The 21,448-nt window shown below is 53.4% G+C and overlaps 8 protein-coding genes across 8 annotated transcripts; 4 read left to right on the top strand and 4 right to left on the bottom strand.

The window, feature by feature from the left end:
• Nucleotides 1-161: 161 nt before the first annotated feature.
• RHO25_004799 (uncharacterized protein) lies at nt 162-2,048 on the top strand (the record flags this gene model as incomplete). The annotated part of the gene is made up of 9 exons (XM_065602596.1): nt 162-215; nt 279-362; nt 415-458; nt 508-674; nt 726-1,285; nt 1,353-1,493; nt 1,570-1,630; nt 1,694-1,707; nt 1,761-2,048. 9 exons carry the CDS (start codon nt 162-164, stop codon nt 2,046-2,048), a joined length of 1,413 nt encoding a protein of 470 aa, XP_065458668.1.
• Nucleotides 2,049-2,865: 817 nt separating this feature from the next.
• Nucleotides 2,866-6,480, top strand: RHO25_004798 (uncharacterized protein; the record flags this gene model as incomplete). Its single annotated transcript, XM_023595707.2, has 1 exon — nt 2,866-6,480. The coding sequence occupies one exon, from the start codon at nt 2,866-2,868 to the stop codon at nt 6,478-6,480; it is 3,615 nt and encodes a 1,204-aa protein (XP_023456755.2).
• A 256-nt stretch (nt 6,481-6,736) lies between these two features.
• On the bottom strand, nt 6,737-10,204 carry RHO25_004797 (uncharacterized protein; the record flags this gene model as incomplete). The annotated part of the gene is made up of 3 exons (XM_023595706.2): nt 6,737-8,362; nt 8,416-8,571; nt 8,663-10,204. 3 exons carry the CDS (start codon nt 10,202-10,204, stop codon nt 6,737-6,739), a joined length of 3,324 nt encoding a protein of 1,107 aa, XP_023456517.1.
• Nucleotides 10,205-11,340: 1,136 nt separating this feature from the next.
• RHO25_004796 (uncharacterized protein) lies at nt 11,341-12,350 on the bottom strand (the record flags this gene model as incomplete). The annotated part of the gene is made up of 2 exons (XM_023595705.2): nt 11,341-12,224; nt 12,275-12,350. 2 exons carry the CDS (start codon nt 12,348-12,350, stop codon nt 11,341-11,343), a joined length of 960 nt encoding a protein of 319 aa, XP_023457023.1.
• A 1,344-nt stretch (nt 12,351-13,694) lies between these two features.
• On the top strand, nt 13,695-14,256 carry RHO25_004795 (uncharacterized protein; the record flags this gene model as incomplete). Its single annotated transcript, XM_065602595.1, has 2 exons — nt 13,695-13,961; nt 14,053-14,256. 2 exons carry the CDS (start codon nt 13,695-13,697, stop codon nt 14,254-14,256), a joined length of 471 nt encoding a protein of 156 aa, XP_065458667.1.
• Nucleotides 14,257-15,590: 1,334 nt separating this feature from the next.
• RHO25_004794 (uncharacterized protein) lies at nt 15,591-17,157 on the bottom strand (the record flags this gene model as incomplete). Its single annotated transcript, XM_023595704.1, has 2 exons — nt 15,591-16,820; nt 16,885-17,157. The coding sequence occupies 2 exons, from the start codon at nt 17,155-17,157 to the stop codon at nt 15,591-15,593; spliced, it is 1,503 nt and encodes a 500-aa protein (XP_023457342.1).
• A 1,248-nt stretch (nt 17,158-18,405) lies between these two features.
• Nucleotides 18,406-19,302, top strand: RHO25_004793 (uncharacterized protein; the record flags this gene model as incomplete). Its single annotated transcript, XM_023595703.2, has 1 exon — nt 18,406-19,302. One exon carries the CDS (start codon nt 18,406-18,408, stop codon nt 19,300-19,302), a length of 897 nt encoding a protein of 298 aa, XP_023457341.2.
• Nucleotides 19,303-19,981: 679 nt separating this feature from the next.
• Nucleotides 19,982-21,441, bottom strand: RHO25_004792 (uncharacterized protein; the record flags this gene model as incomplete). Its single annotated transcript, XM_023595702.2, has 5 exons — nt 19,982-20,159; nt 20,226-20,388; nt 20,453-20,671; nt 20,812-21,156; nt 21,207-21,441. 5 exons carry the CDS (start codon nt 21,439-21,441, stop codon nt 19,982-19,984), a joined length of 1,140 nt encoding a protein of 379 aa, XP_023457336.1.
• Nucleotides 21,442-21,448: the final 7 nt, after the last annotated feature.

The following is a 21,448-nucleotide window of genomic DNA, read 5'->3' as shown; positions in this document are numbered from 1 at the left end:
CTCGGGCTTCATCGAACATGCGCGTAGTCGCAAGGCCTTTTCCATCCCCATTGACGTAGGAAGTGGTGCCGTGACACACGCCTCCGTCTCACAGATCGCTCGGAAATGCATAGGGCTGTAGCACAGTGCCGAAGCTGTGAATTCCGAGATTGGCCCTAAAGATGGAGGAAACTGCGCGGCTCGAGAAGTTCGAGATCACAGACTCACGACTGGAGGTATGCAATGCAGTCGAGATGCGACTGTAAGTGTTAGTCATGATATGAATCTGACGGGTACAGCACAATGACTGGCTATTCCCATCCACGCTCAAGACACGGCCATTGAGAAAGCTCGAAGAAGAGGATTTCCTTACCAACCACAAAGCAGGTCGCCCATATCACCTGTGTGTCTTCATCAGACTAACAGGCGGAACAGATCGACAGAAGCTACGACGATAGCACAGTGCGTTTCAAGCTGCTGTACGTCTCGCCATGGTCTCCGGCTGCAGGAATCGGCTAATGCTTCCAGTGTCGCAAATGCTGTCAGCGCCAATCTGGTCGACACCAGTAAGCTGCCATTTCAGCCCGAGGTGGTGGAGACTGTCAAGCAGCAAGGATGGATCTCAGATGAATATGAACATTTGTGGCGCCGCGACGAAGGAGGTTCGGCGGCCTTGACCAGTCATGGCATCCTCAGTATGGCAAAATTGGGGGGTTGAGTTTGACTTGTGGCTGATTCTGGCGCAGCTTTTATCCTGCAGACTCCTCGAGATGGAAAGTCGTTCTGCTCGCTGTCGCTGGTCAATCGCGAGCGCACCCATTGCGGAGGGTTGTTCGTGGCAGACGAGAGCTATGCCTTGAACAAGCTGTTGGCCTCTCAGCAGTACTTGAACAAGCATCCCAAGGTGCCACGAGATTTTGCCATCTTGCCATTCCAGATCCTCATGCACCATGTAGAGGAGACGCTGGGCCAGGTCCGCGATTTGTCTCGCCAATTGACGAACACCGAGCGCCGTCTCTCAGATGGAAGGATCTCCTTGGATGACAATGGTGACTACAAACTTCTGAACAGGTTCAATCTGGAGCATGTGCGCCTTCAAAGGAGATCCAACTTCGAGCTTGAGCTTGGTAACAATCTGGTCAAGTATGTCGATGCATATCAGCGACTCTGGACACATTTGTGGGAAGGTGGGACGGGATATCTCGAGGACATGCGAGAGAAGATCGAGCAGCAGATGCGATATTCCGAGCAAGTGCAGAAAGATCTCGACATGATGCCTCGCAGGATCGACAACCAGTCGCAAGCGGTATGTGTCGTGGCGACATTGGTGCCGTATTCGTGTCCGACCATAAGCGTGCTGACGTACTCCTTAGATTTTCAATTATCGCGCACAGCGCGACAATCAGATCAATCTCCAGGTTGCTGAGAGTTCTCGGAAGATTGCAGAAGAGTCCCGGCTCGATAATTTGCTCAACGTGAAGCTTGCGCGTGTCACCGCCCAGATGGCGGAAGAGGTATCGACGAATGTGGCAGCTGCAACTGTGTAGTTCGCAGTCTAGAACTTGAGCGGTGCTGATGTTTGTTTTGCAGACGCGGCAGGATAGCGCAGCGATGAAGACGATCGCTACCATGACGCTTATTTTTCTCCCAGGTGAGTGGAAGGGAAGAAGCATGTCGGAGGCATGTGCTGACCACTTTGTGTTCTGTTGCGCAGGAACTGCGGTTGCGGTATGTCTGGATGCGTCCTTTATTGCCACCATGTTGCTAACGTGTCAATGCAGAGTTTCTTCGGCATGGAGGGAATGTTCAACTGGATGCCATCGGACAGCTCATCACTTGCTTCGCCCTACCTGTACATATTTTTCGTGGTGACGATCCCACTCACCTTGGCAGTGTACGGTCTCTGGCTGTGGTGGTTCCGTCGGATGGAGAAGGAGTACAAGAAGAATGCACCAATTTTAAATTTCGACATGTTTGAGCAGGAAGTTGCAAAGCGGATGCGGACGGCGACGAATTCGTGGTCATTCGAGAAGCAGGCAACGGTTGCAGCGTCGCCACAGCAGGCATGACATGACATATAGATTGTAGAAGGCGGTCAGAACGATATTGGTTGCACTTGCTCCTTTCTCGTTCTCCTGCCCGGGTTGCAGTGCCTGCAAAAAGCGAATGCCCGTCGTGCCTCGTTTCACCATGTTGTTGCACGGCACAGCAGAGTTTTCAACGTGGCCCAAATATATGCCTTTCATAAGAAATCAGTCCCGGTGTTCGTCGGAGAACCATGTTGACCGCGCGTGTCTCTTGGCCACTGTTTCTTGACTGAACAAGCTTCTCCCACCTGCTTGAAGAAGCCGTTCGGGATGCATCAACCTGGCTCGTACGCTCCGACCAGCATACCATGACCGGTGTGTATGAGCAACACGGCATCCCGTCATGTTGAATGGATGCCAATCAGTCAACAGTCTTCGCAACGTCCTCAACACGTCGATGGTCGTGCAATGCTCGTCCGTGGTACTCACAGGGGAGCGCGGCCGCGGAGGCGACGGCGCTGTGGACCATGTACGTAGACGGCCTCGCCGGGCGGCTCGTGAAGGACGATAATGGCGCATCGTCATGGGCACGAGCACCTGGTTCCTGGAGGCATTGCAGCGGCTTGCACAGTACACAGCAGGGCCCGGGGAGAGGCCGCGGTGCGGCTGTGTCTGTCAAACGACTCGCGACGCCTATTTCGGTAGATGCTGGCCTCGGAACGCATCTGCCCGCCGCTACCCAGGGCGTAAGGGCCAGAGCTGGGGCCATGAAGGAGCAGCAGCTGAGATACAAATCGCTATTGGGGTCGTGACGGAGAGCTCTTCACTGCAGTCTGCTCTGTCTCCCTCACGACGACTGATGGCCGACGAGGTCTTCGACCCCTTCGAGGCATTGGGCTTGCCACGCGATGCCACGCCCGCCGACATCAAGGCACGCTACCACCATTTAGCCCGCAGGTACCACCCGAACCGACATCATCGTCCTACGCGAGCGCGAGACAGCCCGTCCGCCGACGCCTACGCCCTCCAGAAGACATGGTCGCGAGAGGATCGCGACAGCCTCTCCATCGACTACTTCCACAACGTCCACCAAGCATGGAAACTCCTCAGCAAGGCCGACAACCGCCGGCGGCGTGCCGAGCTGCTGAACCTGCTGGATCTGCAGGACCAGATGCTGGCCGCTTTCATGGACCTCCTGGACGCCGAGCACCGCAGTGAGCACGGCGACGAGCAACAAAGGCACGATGAGCACCACGAGCACTCCGATCTGGAAGGCCAGATATCCAGCGATGCCGACGAGGATCTGCCCAACGTGGGTGTGCAACGAAGACAGACATTTCGCAATACACATGTGGCACATCTCGGTGACGCGGAAGCCCAGACTCCGACGAGCCCTACGAAGAAGCACATTCGAATCCTTTCGAAGCTCGCCAAAGGGCGGCAGGATCAAAAGAAGAAAGATGAGGACTACTTTGCACAACGGCGCAGGAAGATGGAGAAGCTGCGTCGGAAAGAGCTCAGTGCATTCCTCGAGTACAGGAATGCCATGGTCGCCAAATTCGAAGCGGAAGAGGAGGCGGAGCGGCGGCAAGAGATGTACGAACGGGCAAAATGGAAGCGGGAATACTTTGAGCGCGCACCTCGTGGTACAACGGAGCGCTTTCGATCCTTCCAGCACTTCATGGTTGCTGCTGCCGCATTTGGCACTCCAGCTGCGCCTCGGCAGCGGAACCGCTCTGATGGCAGCTACAGCACCATGACACCGACCGCTGGTCCAGGAGAGAATGGTTTCCTCTTTCCCGAAAGCGGTCTTTCCCGCCAGCGGACTACGCATCGGCGTGGCTGGAGTAGTGATATCAGTGGGGATCAGTCTGACAGCACGGATCATGAAGATCTCGAAACGAGCAACTGGCGGAAGTTGACTGGGTTCTCTGCACTGCGGCGACATTCGAGGCGCTCCAGTGAGAATCTGCGACTTGAAGCCTTCCGATCGCCTCACCGGGCACCACCGGCGAGTCCACCTCCCATAATCGAGCCTAAATCGCCGACTGAATCCCAAGGACTCAAGATCATAGTGAGGCAACCCACGGGTCTCAACACCATCAGAGAGGCGCAAGACTCGAGTGGCGATACTCTGTCTGGCTCTTCGCGATCCCCATCACCTAATCCGAATGGCGGAGATGCGAATCGTTTCATGTGGCTTCCGTCACTGGGACCAGCAGAATACTTCGGCATGCATCGTGACAGTCGCGCGCGATCCACCAGTCCTCTCGGAGACCGTCGCGCGTTGGCAAACACCACTCACGAGGAGAAAGATGTCCCAAAAGCCACCAGTGAAGGTCTTCATTTCACAACGAAACCTATTGGCGAACCGCATCATCTTCACATCCCGTTCAGCAATGTCTACGAGCTCAATCGTGACGAGAAGGAATGGATGTTAGGAATCGAGCCCGACAATCAGAATAATCCAGATGCCTTGCTGGATCGACTGCAACAGTTGGACCCAAACGTGGCCTCAAAGTTCATGGTCAAGCCAGACATCAAGCAGCTGTTTAGGTTTCGCCTGATTTACAATCACCGGCACCTCGCGACGAAAGAGAAGCAGTCTTTTATTGCACTGAGCTACCGGCGCAAACTGCATGTAAGCAAGAACGGTGGTCACTTCACGCTCCCTTTGGAACCAGAAATCTTCCAAGCCGTCTTCGAAGAGCGACAATCGGACGATGAGGGCCTTTGGATCGATCAGATATGCATCGACCAGGAGAGCCGCGAAGAGACCATAGTCTCCATGTCGGCCATGGATATGGTATACAGAAGCGCCCGGGTTGTCGTAGTTGTCTTGGATGACATTGAAATGGATGCACATGAAGGAGAGCTGCTGCTCAACCACATGAGCGAATACAACAGCATGACTCATGTTCCGCCTGGACAACGCTTCCGACGCAAGCAGCCGCCTTATCTTGAAAGCCATGAGAACTTGTTCAGAGTGATCCGAAAGATGCTGCGTTCGTCATGGTTCAAAAGAGCGTGGTGTCGACACGAGATGCGTTTGGCGAAGCACCACATCTTTCTTATTCCCTGCAAGCGACCTGGCAGCTGGTCGGGAAGGGCTGTCCTTCGCTTCAATGGCAAGTGCATCTCACACTTGCTTGATCTAAGCACCGAGGTTCCCTTCGAGCAGGACGTGGAATCCGTCAAGCCTGCGCTCCACGCCTTCTTCCGGGACCGAAGCAAGATGGCGCCAGACGAACGGAAAATGAAGCTACATCATGGCAACTTCTCGACTGTCGTTGCTGAGGTCTTCGCCATGGAAGCTGGGGGTGATCCGCGCATACCTGCTGAGCAAAGAGAGGCCGACGCCAGGAAGGACAAAATCGCCATCATTCTGAACACGATGGAGTGCGGATTGAGCATTTCGGAGCGCCTCCGGAATCCTAAGGTTCATCTGTCGCAGAACGAGTGCTATCACGACCTGATGCTGCTCAGTCTCGCGGCGCAGGATCCAGGAGCATTGTGCTCGGTGGGCGCTCCTCTTCCGATCACGGATCGTCTGCACAGCTGGATCTACACGCCCACGGTCTCAGACAGTGGGTTGAACAACACCAAGACTTTACAGCGCTTGCCAGATAGAGCAAACATTGCAGTCAGCGCGGATGACATGGAACAGTTCATTCAGCTCGACCTCAAATTCTTGAAAAGTGGACGAAGAGAACAGCATCCTCTGGACCCTGATGATCTCGCACTGGCCCGCCGCTTCATCGCAGTGTGCAATGAGAAGAAGTTGGGAAGGAACAGGAAGAGATATCTGATACATGATCGCAAAGCCAACCTACTATTCGGCTCCATGGAAGAAGTCTACACAGAGACTCTGGCCTGCGTTCTCACGTGCGGTCCAGACTGGATGAGTGACGTTTGCCAACGTTACAGCATGAGCAGATGGCGCGTGGATCTCAAAGGCGCTGTCGAGTTACTGGTCGCTCTTCGAAACACTTGTGGCCAATGGCCATCACATGCTTGGAACGAGCGTGCCACAGCATTCATTATGGACTTCGTGAACTTCCTCATCATTCGAGGTTTGCCTTCAAGACAGATCCTACGACCTGAGAAATGGCGACCAGTATGGGTGCCCACTGCACCTGGCGGCAAGGTCGTAACCTTTGTACCAGACGGCAATAGACACATCCGTCCTGCTGTGCCCACAATCTTGGTCAATCCGGACTACGTCCACTTGGCTCGCTTGTGGATCTTGGAACCACGACCACGACCCACGGAGGACAAGGACCTTAATCTAATCCCCAACCACGAAGAGTGGACTTTGCTGGGAAAATCTGTGCTATTTAGCGACGATCTCTCCATCGATCAATTGACTTCATCTGATGGCTTTTTGAAGGAGAGCCAAAAGGTCTTTGGACGTAGACGTCCTGCACAACAATCCCTCAAACCCAATGGCGTTCACCGGGAGAGGAAATTGTGAGCGACCTATCTGGAAGTCGATTTATACCCCTGTACGAACAACCAAATTGTCAGCATCTTTTAGCTTGATTTTGTGATAGCGATTTAGCGATGGGCGTTTCATGCATGGAGCATGTAGATGGGCGTAATTTGAGGGGCTTTTTGTGTAGTGGAAATACACACCATATGGCACAGTGCCTCGTTCTTGTATCTTGAATTCGGTATGAGATTGATGAGATGGTTGCCGCGACACAGCATCGCTCTGAGTGTCATTACATCTATGCTCTACGATGGCGTGACTGCCTCTTTCCTTGACTTTCTTCTCGCGCAAGACTCTCCTGTAATTGCATGAGAGCATGGCACTGCTCCTCTGTAAGATTTTCAGGATTGAGAATGTCTTCAAGACTCAAATCTACAGTCTTCCTTCCAGTGTAAACAAATTCCTCTCCGTCGATAATCATCTTACCCTCTTTCCGAGCCTGCTCGTAGGCTTCCCAGTCTTGCTCGGCAATTTGGCCAGGTGTCATATTCTTTCGATTTACAGAAAGAGGTTTTTGCCTGACGACTTCTTCAACTTCTTCGTCTTGTGCGCGTGTTGACACAAGAGTAGAGCCAGTGGCTGCTGCAGCTTTCATCTCTTTTTGCTTGAGTTTACGATTTTTGTTCTTGTTTTTGTTGTTCCGCTTCTTCTTCTCTTCCGCGCCGTCTATGGACGTCACTTCCTCAACGGCTTGTCGCTCAAATACTTTCATGAGATCGAGTAATTCTTTCATAGTTGTCGTTTGAAGAACTCGCTCTTGCTGCTCGGGTGTGTATTGACTGGTTTTGTTCTCTATACCTTGCAGAACACCTTGCACACCTTTGGACAGATCTCCGCCTGAAGCTTGTATGTGTTTGAGATACTCTTGTGTGTGAGGTGGAAATTCGTCTAGTGGTGTTGTGCTTGCTCTTTTGAGTACTTCTTTGACTTGTTCCTCTGTAAGCGATCGTTCGGGCGCCATGTCCAATGCGGCATTGAGCATAGCCAGATCATCAGAATTGACATCAGGTTCGGCGCCGTTGATGCCATCGTCTGTTCGCGGTCTTTGAAGAGATCTGCTGCTTAGCCTGTCTTTCACTGCATCTAAGCCGGTGCAGCTTTCTTCCTCGGCTATACTTTGCACGATGTCGATGGTGTTGAGCGCCAGACGCGCGAAATTGTCATTCTTCTTGTTCAAGCCGCTTTTGGATACGGCTGAGATGCTGTTGAAGATGACTCCCACCATGATCCGCAAGGACATCTGATCTTTCCTCATCAAGTTCTGGCCAGTGTGACCGCCGAGCCATGCAAGATCCTCGCGAAGTTCCATCTGCAGTCGCTCCAGGACAGCCCAGCAGCGTTGGTGCATGGCAACATAGTCGAATGCCAGGTGTTTGGTGTCTGCAGATAATGCCTTTTGCACAATACACAGCAGCGGCACCACATGAGCAGATTGACCCTGCTCGACGTCCAGTGTTGCATTCGGTTGCCGTTTCTGAAACTCCAGCAGTAGCTCTGAAGCGGGTAGATTCGTCTGTGGCCCTTCAGCAGGACCACTGCGCATACGTATGGCCTCGTATCTGTGATTGAGCAAGTCGCTGGGAATGACGTGAGGTCGTAATTGCCGCACAGCATGTTGGAAGCCTCGAGCAGATATCTTTCTGGCGCTGTGTGTGTGATTTGCCGATGTTTGTGCGGACATCCCTAACGCCAGTGAGTACTTGCGGCAGCTTTCGGATATGTTCTTGGGTCGTCCGCCATAGTATAGATACTCTTCGTCGTGAAGACCCAGTAAGTATTCCATGTCCTTCCATATCCCTGGCGTCTTGGTTGATGCCAGACCGTAAAGATGCGTTGCCTGGCCAATACCATCATGAATATTCGTCTGTATATTGTCAGCGTGATGAAATCTGCTTCTGGCAACAGTCGGAGACGTACCATCCCGATAGACGCGTCCCACATGCAGAGCTGTAAGAAGAACATGCGTATGCCAGCCAGTAGAGGATGCGTGCGCATAAGATGATGAGGTGGACTCTTTGGCAGAAGCTTGCCGCCTGGGGCATCTCTGATAGCACGTATCGGGTCATTTAATATCTATCGGCAGGTCCATGTCAGCTCAGACACGAAATATATCAGTTTCGCGGTCTGTCAACTTACGAATTGTAATTGCTCGCTGCAATGAAACCATGGCCGCGACATGTGATTGCGTCCACGCAGGTTCGGGATGGTGCTTCGCCCACTGCAACATCTGCGTGATGGTGCGGGATATCATCTTGCTTTCTTGCTCTAAGTCCTGGAATGCTTCTCTGGTCTGAGATCCCAACAGCGTGCGCACGTCCAGGTACACCGTCGTGGCGAACGCCAACCACACTGGGATGGTGTTGCACAATTGTCGGTTGTTCCGGGGACCCAATCTCTTCTTCGTCTCCGGCTTTAAGGGTGACATAAGTTCAGCGAAAGTTTTCGTCCATATATCGGAAGCCAAGGCTTCGTGGAGGCCAGTGCAGTATATTTGTACCAGATCCAGCCCAAGCTTCCCGAGGGTTTCAAACCTCTTCTCGAATTCGCTCGCTGCGATGACGGCCGCTTCTCCGTTCGTTCTCGTGAAGGAAGCCGACGAGTTCTGAGGCGCACCACGAAGGCTGTCAGCCCCGGTACTTGACGCTTCCAGGCGATCGAGCATGATGTATGCTGGCGTGTAGAGCCACTCGGACACTTGATACATGCGGGTCTGGACAGCCTCGTCGGACGCTTTGCCATTCGCGAGTTTGTCGCCATTGAAATCCGAAACGTGCGAGAAAACTAATTCACCGAGATATCCGTGATTCAGTAGTCCTCCTTCCTTCTCGAAGTTCCAGTAAAGAGGCACGGCTGAGGAGGTACGATTCTTCTGCATGCTCGCCAATACTTCTCTCATCGTCCTTCGAGTTCCATCTGTCTCATCAACCCACTCGGAGGCTAGCATTTGGTTCTCGTTATTCTTGATGAAATCGAACGCCAAATCTGTCGTCACAGCCGCTGTGGTTAATGGTACGTCTCCATCCTTGTGTTGCTGCCACAGGTTTCCGAGGTAAGCTTGAATGTCATGCAGATCTTTGAAGAAGCAGAAGAGGTTGAAGATCAACTCGTCCTTCGATGATCCCAACTCAACATCGTTGCGCTTGACCTTGCCACGCTTGAACGATCGTCCTCTGGAGTTTCGGTTCTTGTTGGCTTTTGTAAGCTCCTGCTGGACCACGGGCTCAGCAATGTCTTCAAGGTCCAGTGTGTCGAATATGTTGCTGCGAATTTCCGCATGATCGGCAACGTTGCTGTCCAGATTCGCCGCCCTTGGCTGCGATTCGGCGCTTCCCAAAGGAATTAAGGTTGTCAGGACATCCTGCAGCACCTCGATAGTATGAAGATGCCCCTCATTGCTTCGCTCGAACAGCTCATCGGAAGATGAGTTGTTGCGAAAGAAGAGACATGCCGCAAGTCGTAGCGAGATGACATCTCTCAGGAGATCTAACAGCTCCGGCCGAACTTGAATTCTTGGCTCTGTACATTCCGCAATGGCGTTCGCGAGTTCGCGAAACTTCGACAGTGGCATTAGGTATTTGCCATCCGTGTTTGTCTTCTGTTCCACCTCGGCCCCGCAAAGACGTCCGGCCACGGCGAGCCATTGAGCTATCCTCGCAGTGCCGCGCTTGTAACGGCGATAGGTATCGACATAAATGTCATGCCTCATGTTGAGATTTGCTTCTATGAGGCTATTGGTTAGCAGTGAACTGAATGTCCACGAGGATGCAACAGGCCCTGTAGGCGCCTGTGAGGGAGATGTTATGTCAAAGTTTCCGAGAACTTGTCACTTTTCCGGGCAAGCACAATTCGAAAAGCGGGCTAGACTGGGGCCCAGCCTCGATCCCTGGAGATTGTCATCGTCCCCTGACGAGGATGCAGAGCGATCATGCGACGAGTTTGTATCTGCCTTGTCGTGCGGGAAATTTTCGTCAAACATATCATATCAGAATATTTCAGGAACGTAGCTGCCGCTGGAGTATGATTATTGACCTTAGCGTCGTCAAATTCGGCTGCGTCCAGCGGGACTGGCAGCAGTATTTTACAAGAGCAAGCCACTTCTGGCTCAAGACTGTGATCTTTCTGCTGTATAGATCGGCACGTGTACTCAATCCCGTCTTTTCCTCTCGCCGCTTGCTGCGTGATGTCAAACTGCGGCTTCGCAGAGGCATCTGCTGTGCTCAGCCATCACCTCTCGGGCTATGTGGACCTTCCACGCTCTTGCTGAGATCTTGCACCTGTCGCTCGAGGGTTGATGGGTTTCGCCAGTTCGACGCTTCCGCTGCAGTTCGCATAAGGGACAACGGAGTTTTGACGCGTTGGCAGCGCAATCTGTGGCGCGTTGGTCAGAAAGCTATGAAGCAACGGGAGGAGAGCACAAACGACGACGCGTCGGAGTGAGAGCTTCGGATATGCCAAGACCTTAGGGTTGTATGCGCAATAACTGGTGGGACAGGCAGCGACGACGAAGTCCTCATCGGAACGTTTTGCGATCACCAGTACTGCCCATATACAGCTATAGGATAATTCATGTTCAAGTTTGGAAGGTTCGGGCAAGCTGATACCATGCAAAATGGAAAACTTCGAATCACTAGTTTTACATAAATTCCGACTTTTGAGAACGATTCACCAACACTCAACGCATTTGTGGTCGCAAGCAGGAAGAGAAGAAGGCACGAGGCAAAGCTAGCGCGCAACCATGATCGCAATGGTATCAGGAGCGAAAGTACAACCATCCCTAAAACTTCTTACAAACAAGCTGTTAACAGCAACTCAGACCACTTCTGTCGATATCATCTAATGTCTTCAAGCACTCGGCCAACCTGGCGCACCATGGCTCTCCAATTCCTTGTTCGTCCACTCCCACAGCCTATCGGCCAACTCCTGACTAACAGCATGCGGATTCCCATCCTTTGGCTTGCCGAACGTGCCCTGCTCATAATACCGCCCATTCTCAATACTCGACTTGTCCGCATTGCCCAACCACAAACCCGGCTCGGCACCCTTATCGCAATCGACACCGGTGAGCCATACAACGGGTGACACAAGGTAAACGAGCCATTTCATTCCATCAGCTTTGCCCCAGATTTCGGATTTGACAGTTCCGGGATGGAAGGAAGTTGTGGTGATTTCGGGATAAAGCTGAGCGAGTTTGCGAGCGAAGAGCATGTTTGCTAGTTTGGAATGACCGTATTTCGTCATGGCGTTCAAGCCGGAGGATTCGACTGTCTTGGTGGTGTCAAGATCGATCAAGCCGGATTTGGGCACGATTCGGTGGCCGCCGATGGAGGAGGTGACAACGACGCGGACATCGGAGTCGGGCTGCTTTTGTGTTTGCAGAAGTTTTGGCATGAGGAGTTGGCATAGCAGCGTGTGGCCGACATGGTTCACTCCGAAGGTGTTCTCGTAGCCCTCCTTAGTCAGGCCGGGCGTTGTGCCTGAGATGCCGGCGTTGAGGTACAACTGGTCTAGACGATCGCTCTTCTCGTTGAACTGAGCTGCGCAGGCTCTGATGCTGTCGAAGGAGTTCAAGTCCAGCTCCAGTGGCTCGATGTTGGCATTCGGGTGTTCTTGCTTGATGGCATCAATGACAGTTTTCGCTTTGCTGGGTGTTCTGGCACAGAGGTAGATGCAGCCTGGGTTATGAGCGGCCAAAGCCTTTACGATGCTGGCACCAATACCGGCATTACCTGGAGACCATCAGCTCAGGCCATCGCGGTTGCAAAAGCATTTCTCACACCTCCAGTCACCAGGACAACCTTCTTTCCCAGATCTGGGATGTCTCGATCGGCCTTGAAATTGTTCTTGATGGCCATAGCGAATCAGACCTGACGTGTTCGCCAACGCTGAATTGAGATTTTGATGAGAGTGGATTCCAACTCGGGCTCGCTGCTTGCCACTCGGAGTGCTGTCACGGGCGCTAGTACCTTGCTTCGGAGCTGTGTGAGCTGCAGGCACGGAATGTCAGTTGTGAAAGATGATTTTCATTCAGGATCCTATGTCGAGAACGCAGTCCTGTTGTATTTCTCAATGTCTCGCACGTGGAGGATCTCGCACTCTCGGCTGAATCGAGACAAGACGCCATCGCAGTGTCGTCCGATTGTAGGCTGCCATTTTTCGCGCTAGAACATGTGCCTCGGGTGCGTCATTGGCGTAGCTTGTGGCTACGCGCCATCCATGAGACACTCGATTCTATCTTCCGCTGACAAATGAGTGTCTTTCAACTTGGACTGTTTGAAAGGTGTGCGAGAGAGACGGCAACGGCGACGGCGTGTCGGGCGAAACATTTGTCCGAGAAGTTGCCTGCTCAGGCACTCAGGACAAAGACACGTTCCGACAGCAGGATCGCTCACGCGTCAACTCTGCGAAACCTCCACCTACCAACGAACATGCAGACCTCAAGAGATGAAAGAGCATGAACAGTGAGAGTGTGGAGGAACTCTCGTATGGACAGAAGATGTCATTCCCGTGGATGGCGTAAGAGCATGCCCGCTGCATAGGACAAAGACGCGTCAAGATCATGAAGGCTGTGAAGTTTCGAGGAATCAGAGCCCGCTACAGAACAGTGAAGCTCGAGAACTGGAGTGGTGTCTCACGTCTGCTGCAACAGACATGTGGACCGCGCAGCTTCACGTGCGGACTCTGTGGCCCTCACAAAGCGATAGCAGCAAGCACGTCCGGAACAGCCTCGATTCCAGTAGGCTGGCACGTCACATGCTAGCACCATGATCATGATCATGATCATCTCGTGAGTGACACGTGCTGCCATGTTGCTGTGGTGGAGCATCGTTGCGAGTGAGGTGGTTCAGCTCGGGCTCGGTCTCCGAAGGTGAGATGTGCAGACCGGTGTCTCAGCTGCGCATGCAACGCACAGCACGTGTGTTGCACCTGCCCAGGTGTCAGCGGAGCGGACTAGCACAGTCGCTCACGGAGTAAGAGAAGTGTAGGCATCGGTGGGTGTAATTGTCTCTCTTGTTCAGGTGCCGACGCCTTGTCGGAGTGACGAAGGGCCTTAGAACGAAGAAAGGATAGGTATCAGCACGCTGGTCAGAACCGAAGATGGAATAGAGGTCGGAACCCTCCTCGAGACTCTTGCCGTGAAGAATTTGTCATTCCTTTGGTCGAAGTTCAGTAACCTACATACTCAGCGCTTGCACATCATGGCATTGTACGCCTCTGCCGTCTGGCGCGAAATGGACATGGAAGACGAACAGAACGTCCCTCTAATCAACAAGCAACGCACACGTCGACGATCGCAAAGCATTGACACTGGCTATGTCTCTGAAGACTTAGGCTCACGATCCTCATTAGCTGGCAGTTCTTCATCATCTTCGACTTCTCGCGAATCCTCGTTCGACCTTCCGCGGAGAGAGAAGAAGGTTCAACTTGCTCTGCCAGGGTTGCTGGACTTCATTCAGAACTGCAAGGTGAGTTTGCTGCGAACGTTCCTTGGCCGTTCGCCCGCGGGACCCTCTTGCATGTGCATGACTGCGCTGACTTTGTGTTCGTGTACCACAGGAGCGGCAATTACTACCCTCCATGTCAGCCGCGATAGCTAGTTCACCAGGTGATGGTGTGATCAAAACGCCCATGACAACGAACTCGAAGACAACAGTGTTCATCACGATCGACGAGACGGGAGAGAAGATTGCCAAACTGAGCCAAATGGTCGATGCCGCATTCATTGTTGGTGCGAACGAGCTGGAGCTCTGTATGCTGTGAAAAAGTTATTGGGTTCAGGACTTGTTGATCAGTACTGCGTCGATCTGCTCAGGGTCCAGCTAGGGCAACACCTTTTCGTCCGTCCGAGGTATGGTTGTTTGGCGTTCAGGCGTACACATGCGTGACATGGAGCAGTCCCTGCTTGGGCATGAGAGCATTGCGTGGATTGTGGCATGTTGATCTGCTCGAGTCATGCGTTGCTCAATCCTGCTTTGCTTTGCCAGGCCATTTCTCCGGCCTGCTTTGTTCATCACTCAAGGAATACATGCTTCAACAAGCACAACACCCGAGTTTTGCAGTCTCTCAGGCCTTCAAGCTGCCCCGCTTCTCGTACTTTTCTTCGCTTGCTAAGATCAGACTAGACGCTGTGCGACTGTTTGCTGTCCATCTGGACTGTCGACGAGGACGGCCGGGCCTGAGCAGACCACCACGTGTCGAATAAATCATACATCCACCGGTGCAATTTATTAGGCAGATTTGTGCCCGTATTGTCGCTTGCTACGCATGACTAGCAGGAGACAAAACTGGTAGGTGTAGATCTTCTACATTTTTGATCCGGGTTGGGACGTGTTGGAACGACGAAAGTAGTTCCGAAGACCTGGTATCGCTCGCATGGCGAGCGATTTGGGACCGCGTAAAGGTTAGTATGCACCCCGAAAGGATGTTTGACGAAGATAACATATTCTCCTGCTTTCCTGCGTTAGTACGCTCGCTTGTACCACGTCTGTAGTCAAGCACGGCTAAGCACGTCAAAGCAAGAGTTCCGCGTTTGGCGGGCGTAGCGGGTTGTTGATAAGAAAGAGGGCGGTCGCCATCCCACTTGGCGCATACGTCGAAGCAAGCCCATTTCGGCGCCTCAATGGGAGTGGTGGAAGGAGCAAGCCATCTGCAGAAGGTGCAGAGATGACAATTCGCTTGATGAGGGGAGCGATCGACGGCGGGCCTGGCGAATGCGAAAGTCAAAAGATCGCCGTTGTACAGCATTCGGCGAGCGAAGTGGACAGCTGCTGTGCGACCTTGTGCCTGAGCTCCCTCCACAGACAAAGATCTGCGTAGGCGCATGCCGAAACTGAGGATGGCCTAGGATGGACTAGGGCTGGATCAGAGTTGGCCGCGCTCAAATGAGAAGCGAGGGAGCGGAGATGCATAGCGCAGGAAGGGGAGCTGTGTGATGGAAGGCCTGATTGCTTTAGTGTGACACGTAAGCAGCTGGGCGACGGCTGGGTTGAACAAAGAGTGTGTGAGAAGGATGGAGCGGGATGCAAAGTTTGGGCGGATCAAAGACGGCTCAGCAGGATGAATGAATATTTGATGACGGGAAAACAGGCGGACGGCTAGCGAACAAACCCCACCATTTGAGCGGCAGGTGGGGCGAAAGGCGGGCCATTGGCGACGCTCCCCTGCCTGCTCTTGCCGCCCATGACTTCACGTCGCTCGACATCAGCAGCTGTCGGCGCCTCGTATCGCATCTCGAAAGCCACGAACGGACTAGCTGGCGACCTGTATTCCTGCACCAATAGCAGACTGCCGCCGGAGCCCTGGCGCAGACTATGGATGAAGGCGCGCAGCGTGCCTCTGTCCAGCTCGCTCGAATTGGAGAGCTGGAGGAGCGACAAGTCCCGGAGGCGTGCGCAGCCTTCGACGTCGGCATTGGGCATATCCGCCTGCGAGGGCAATGCTCTAGCCACTAGCAGCAGCCTACACGCAGCGTTGGTGCGAAGGACGTTGATGTGCGCTCGCAATTCGGCATGGACTCGCTGCTGCCACGTCTTCCAATCGAGCACTGGCGATAGGGCAGGGCAACGCAGAATGTAGACAGAGGCACTGCCGATGGTCTGCACCGCCCCCATCGCGCGTGGCTGGATGCTCAGCCGCTGCTTGACGTGCTGGGGATTGTCCCGGACCGTGGAACAGGCACCGAGCGACGGCTTGCGTCCATGCTGTCCGAGCATCAGCAATGCGGGATCTTCCTCCGACGGCTGAACGATGATGTTCAGCTGCGGCGAATCGATGGCCAAGCTGGAAGCAACCATGGAAGTGGGAGCCCCGGCGTCCACGATTGTGGCATTTCCGAGCGAGGACCAGTCGAGCTGCCCCAGCACTTCTCTCACTCCAGCATCGTCATCGCCCATGCAGTAGCGGAAGTATGTCTGCGCACGTCGTGAGAGACGTCTCTCTTGCTCGCAAGATTTGGCAAATGAGTGTGGCGTACTCATTGCCAAGTTGAATGCGGTATGCTGTGCATCTTGCACGTCTGCGAACTGCTTCGAAGCAGTGACCATCTTCAGTGAGGCCGGCACAGCAGTATCCGACAGGAATAGTGCGGCATCCAAGAGCGATGGCTTGATGACGAAGGACGCTGAAAGTGCAGTATGCGCAACTTGACATGGCACTGGCTCGTGCAGAAAGCCGACTGTCATCATCGTTCGAGCCACGCGGCATAAATGTGCTTCTGGGACGCCGGTAATGGCGGCGATGTCGCCAAATGGTACCGACGTTTCGCGGGGAATCGTTGCCAGGACTTGACTCTCGCACAACCACTGGAGACATCCCAGAAGCTGAGTCTATCGAGGACATTAGCACAAGACCTGTTATGTTCAGAGCTCGCCCTCTTTGGCAGTGACATACGTTCATGGCAAGCCTTTCGAGAAAGTCGGCCGGGGTACTCAACAGCGTGCAAATGCCTCTTGCTTGCGAGAGCACATCGCGTCGAGCGTTGAGTAGCTCCACATTGTTCACGTCGTTACCAAGCTGATCGCCTGCGTTCTTCGATGATAATGACAGCTTCTGCTTTTCCGCCTGCAGGGCCAGCGTGCGAGCAGCAGTCGAGAGGTTTTTTGCCAGTTGTTCGAGCTGTACGTGTATGGGTATGGAGCCCACTGATGCTGATTCTGCCTCCATCACGAAGACTCCCCACAGCCCTCACGAGCGCTGTGATGTTCAACACAGTGGGCCGCTACAAATTGCGAACAGTGCAACACCATCTTCGAGCGCTCGTTCCGACATGGTCTTCGAAGGCACGGGGCTGGGGTGAAGTCGGTCGGCGAGCGAAAGAGCTGATCTATCTTCGTGGCATGGTGTTAGCATGCACGCACCAACCAATGGATCCACTGCCATGTGCGCTTTCGCATCCATATGGGGCGCCTCGCGTGCAGAGTGTTTATGATCGGCAATGGAGAGACCTGCCGTAAGCAGGGTCTCGCTTCCTAGCGGATCCACGACAACTTGCTCCAACACGTGCACGAAAGTCGCCGAGACTAATCCCATTGCGACGACATACGCGATAAGCCTGTTGGTACAAAGGATCCGCGGCCGCTGAAACTTTCCTAGTCGCTCTTGGTCTTCTTGTCTGCAAGCTTCAGCTTCCACAGCTGTTTAGTGGAGCTTGGCCTACTCTAATGCGCCAGCTTCATTGGCCACTTCCAAAGCGAATGCCACATACGAAGCGATCCTACCAACAATGGGACCCGCATAGACTTTCATGTTGCTATGAGGTACAGAACGCCTCGTGAGATTCGCATGCGCACCTGCAGATGTTACACGAATGCTCGCGCGGTGCATATTTATCCCTTGAGGCGCCCTCTTGCCTCCATCGTCGATCTACTCACACTTCTTCGATCTCAGCTATTGCTGTGCAGCAGCCACTCTTTGGGATCAACGATCTCTACGTCGTAGTATATAAGACCATCATAGATCATGACTTCATACCACCCCAGCCTGGCTGCGAGCCACGTTGAGCCCAGCAAACCACAAACGGCAACCACTGCCAAAACCGGCAACAAGGAGAGGAAGTTGCGGCAGAGCTGTCGAGAATGTGCTTCGCACAAGCTCAAATGTAGCGGGGGAAAACCCAGTTGTGTACGCTGCGCCGAGCGAGGTCTCGAATGCTTTTACGACTTATCTCGACGATCGGGCCGAATTTCCTGGCAGGACCGCCTTCGAGCACAAGAAATGGCGGCCATGCCAACAGGTTCACCTTTCATGCCACCAGTGGCAGAGCACGAGGCTCAAACCACAGGTCTTCCTTCACCACCACTGTCATCGCCTGCGACAGCTAGAAGATCTCCATCGTGGCAGGCTTCGGCTCTGGGAAGCGACGCTGGTAGTTCTCGCTCTTCTTCTGTGTCCCTGGGATTCTCAGACGCATCGATGATATCTGCACCACTGGATGACTGCATCGACTACACCTTTGAACTCGGAGATCTCCAAGCTCATTTTGAGGGAACGCAAGACTTGGCGGGATCAATGATCAATACCGGATTCGATCACATGGCACCCCTATCCCCAAACAGCATACCAGGAATGACTGCATCAATACCCTCTTCTCCTTCACTTTCGATGGCGTCTGACTTGTACAATCAACCGTTTCCCTATGACACGAACTCTGTCTCTGGCCTCGAAGCTCTGATGGACATTGACTCGATGCAGGTGATGGACGCACATCACGATCAAGATGGCACATACGACTGCCTGAAGGTCGCGAACCATTGTCTGCAACGTCTCTCATGGAATGCATCACAGCGATGTGTCCGCGCCAACCCATGTGGTCCTCAGCCTGTGCCGGTACCTTGCACGCAAGTGGTCGCCGAGAATAAGCACTGCCTCGCAATACTAGACAGAGTCCTGGACTGCGCGCCGGCAACACATCAAGACATATTCGTCATCATCACGCTGGCTCTGATGAAGATCGTAGAGGCTTATCAAAGCGCTGTGCATGACAACATGGCTGTTGGACCTGCTGAGATCGATGGATTCCTCCCAGCGCACGACCCAAGCTATTACTGTGTCACTCTCACAGAGCCCCCACCACCATTGCAATCTATCATGGGCGAGCTGCACCGTGTCCAAAGCATGGTTCGAAGGTTATCAGAACGACTTGATACACTCAATGCACTCTATAATGTAGCGGCACACGACCAATCGCTATTTGGACCAAGTGGCAGACCTCCAATGTCACCAGCTACCTTCGATGCACTTCATCGAGATCTCAGACGGTATCTTGATGCTGCCTCTTTCAGAACAATACAGCTGCTCAACGCACTGTAGCCGAAGTCCGCCCAAGAGAATGTTGGTGCATGTCTTGTTTTAGGAAGCGATAGGAGTTTAGTATCAGTTAACGAAGATATGACTGCAATGTCTATATGCAAATCAACACATAATCCAAACTACACCGACTTCAAATTTCTTGTTTCACAGATCTCCTTCCTTGGTGCAGACACGATGCTCGCATCGCTGGGGAAATGGCCGCGCACGTTGCTACGAGTGCACGACCAACCTTGCTGCGATCGTCGCTGCGAACGCAAACGCGGTGATCGCTCGCATGTGGGCAACGTGGTCGCTGAAACTAGCGCAACGTGGCTGCACATGGTCAACGACGTGAACAGCAATCACGCTGCAAACTAGGTCGGCGAGCGACAAAAGAATATGCAGTTGCTTTGCAGCGTTACAACGACGTGGAAGTGCGTGTGTGCAAAAAGACCACTATAGCCAAAGCTGGGAAAGATGTTCGGAAACAAACGCATTCGCAGACCGAGACAGAGGAGACAAAATTTCAGCAGCGCGCGGGAGATGTGCAGTCAAGTGAAGCTTTTTTCAGGACCCCCAATCAAATCCTTGTTGGTCCATGCTGTGCTACACAAATGCTTGCTTACTTGCAGGTACAGGTACTCTAACTGATCCACTACCACGTGCATGCCCTGCCCCGACACTCTTTTTGCCTTTGCGTCTACTCCGTGATAGACTCCATATGGAGGTACTTGCCAATGTTAGATCCCTCCAAGGATTCCCATCGGCTCTTGCTGTTTGGGTCGTAGTATGGAACTTCTGCGAGTCCGACGGCACGGTTTCCGAACCTGTCTCCGAGACCGAAGTAGTCGTAGGTGGCGTTGTGGAAGGTGCTTCGGCTATAGGAGGAAGAAGGAAGAGTCAGTTCGGGGAAGGAAGCGAGTGAGGGGTTGCTGGTCACTTACTTGTCCCAGATTGCGATGTCATTGGGGTTCTTCCATCGGAGACGGACTTGCAAGTCGTGGTTGTCGACGATCAGTTTCTTCAACCAGTCGCAGAAGAGATTGCTCTCGCCCTTTGTCAGGCCGTTGATTTGTTGGCAGTCCAAGGCAAAGAGCGATTTCCAGCCTGCGATACGTAGAATGGGTTAGTGCGATCGGGGGAGCGACTGCCAAGTTTCGTTCCTTCTCACCTGTGATGGGATTGGTGCGCACTACGGGGTGGGTGGCACGGAGCTCAGTGCCGACGTTCAAAGGAGAGCCACGAGGCTTCGAGTAGAGAGAAAAATTTCCTCTTTCGGCGGCACGGTTGTAACCGGGAACTGCGTAGGTACAAGTCTTGCCCTCGAAGAACTGCTGCATTGCTGGAGAGAGACGGTCGTAAAGTTCGTAGCCGGATGCCCAGAGGGTATCTACGGATGAAGGTCAGTCACCACTCATACAGCAGAATTTGCGACCCTTTCGTGTCACAGAACGCCAGGACTACAGAGCGTGTGCCCGGTGTCACCATAGCAGGGTCACATTGGGTCGAGATATCTCCAAGTTGACGTACCACCACCAGACTTTGGCAACTCTGTGAGTCGCAAGCTGCTGTAGCTCGCAGGGACCTTCTCAAACGCAATATCCGTATGCCACTGGAAGCTGCTCTGCTTCTTCGCGCAGACGTCCTGGCGATCAGACTGACTGAACAGATCTTTCGCCGTACGAGAGCTGATGGTGCTGATCTCCTTGTCTGCCTGACCACTGTGGTTGCCATCGGCCGAGAAGACAGGGTGGACGTGGAGGCCGGAAGATTCTGGCTTGCCAGAGAGCTCACCCAGACGGGTGATAAGCTGCTTCTGGAGCTCGTTGGTAAGGTTGTCCTGCTTGCGGAAGAAGACCACGCCACGCTGGGAGACTTTCCATCGATTAGTTGAGCAAGCAGAGATTTGGAGACAGCGGACTTACTGGTCAGAGCAAGCTCGGTCAAGAGCTCGTCAGCGTTGGGAGCATTGAGCATGTCGACCAAGTTCGCCTCTGGGAACTCGGTACCAATCACTGGAGTGACATCGAATTGCTCCAGGTTGTTCAAAGAGCCATTGTTGATGAGAGGCAGCTTCACAGTTGCTGGTGGGGCCACAGTCTTGGTGGGAAAGCGGATCTCCGCCGGAATCTCGACTGGATCGATCGCGATGGGTGCCATGTTGAAT

Source organism: Cercospora beticola, chromosome 3 (genome assembly GCF_033473495.1).
Source record: "Cercospora beticola chromosome 3, complete sequence".
In the NCBI taxonomy this organism is placed as follows: Eukaryota; Fungi; Ascomycota; class Dothideomycetes; order Mycosphaerellales; family Mycosphaerellaceae; genus Cercospora; species Cercospora beticola.
Note: the sequence above shows the minus strand (reverse complement) of the source record. Positions and strands in the feature narration are given on the sequence as shown.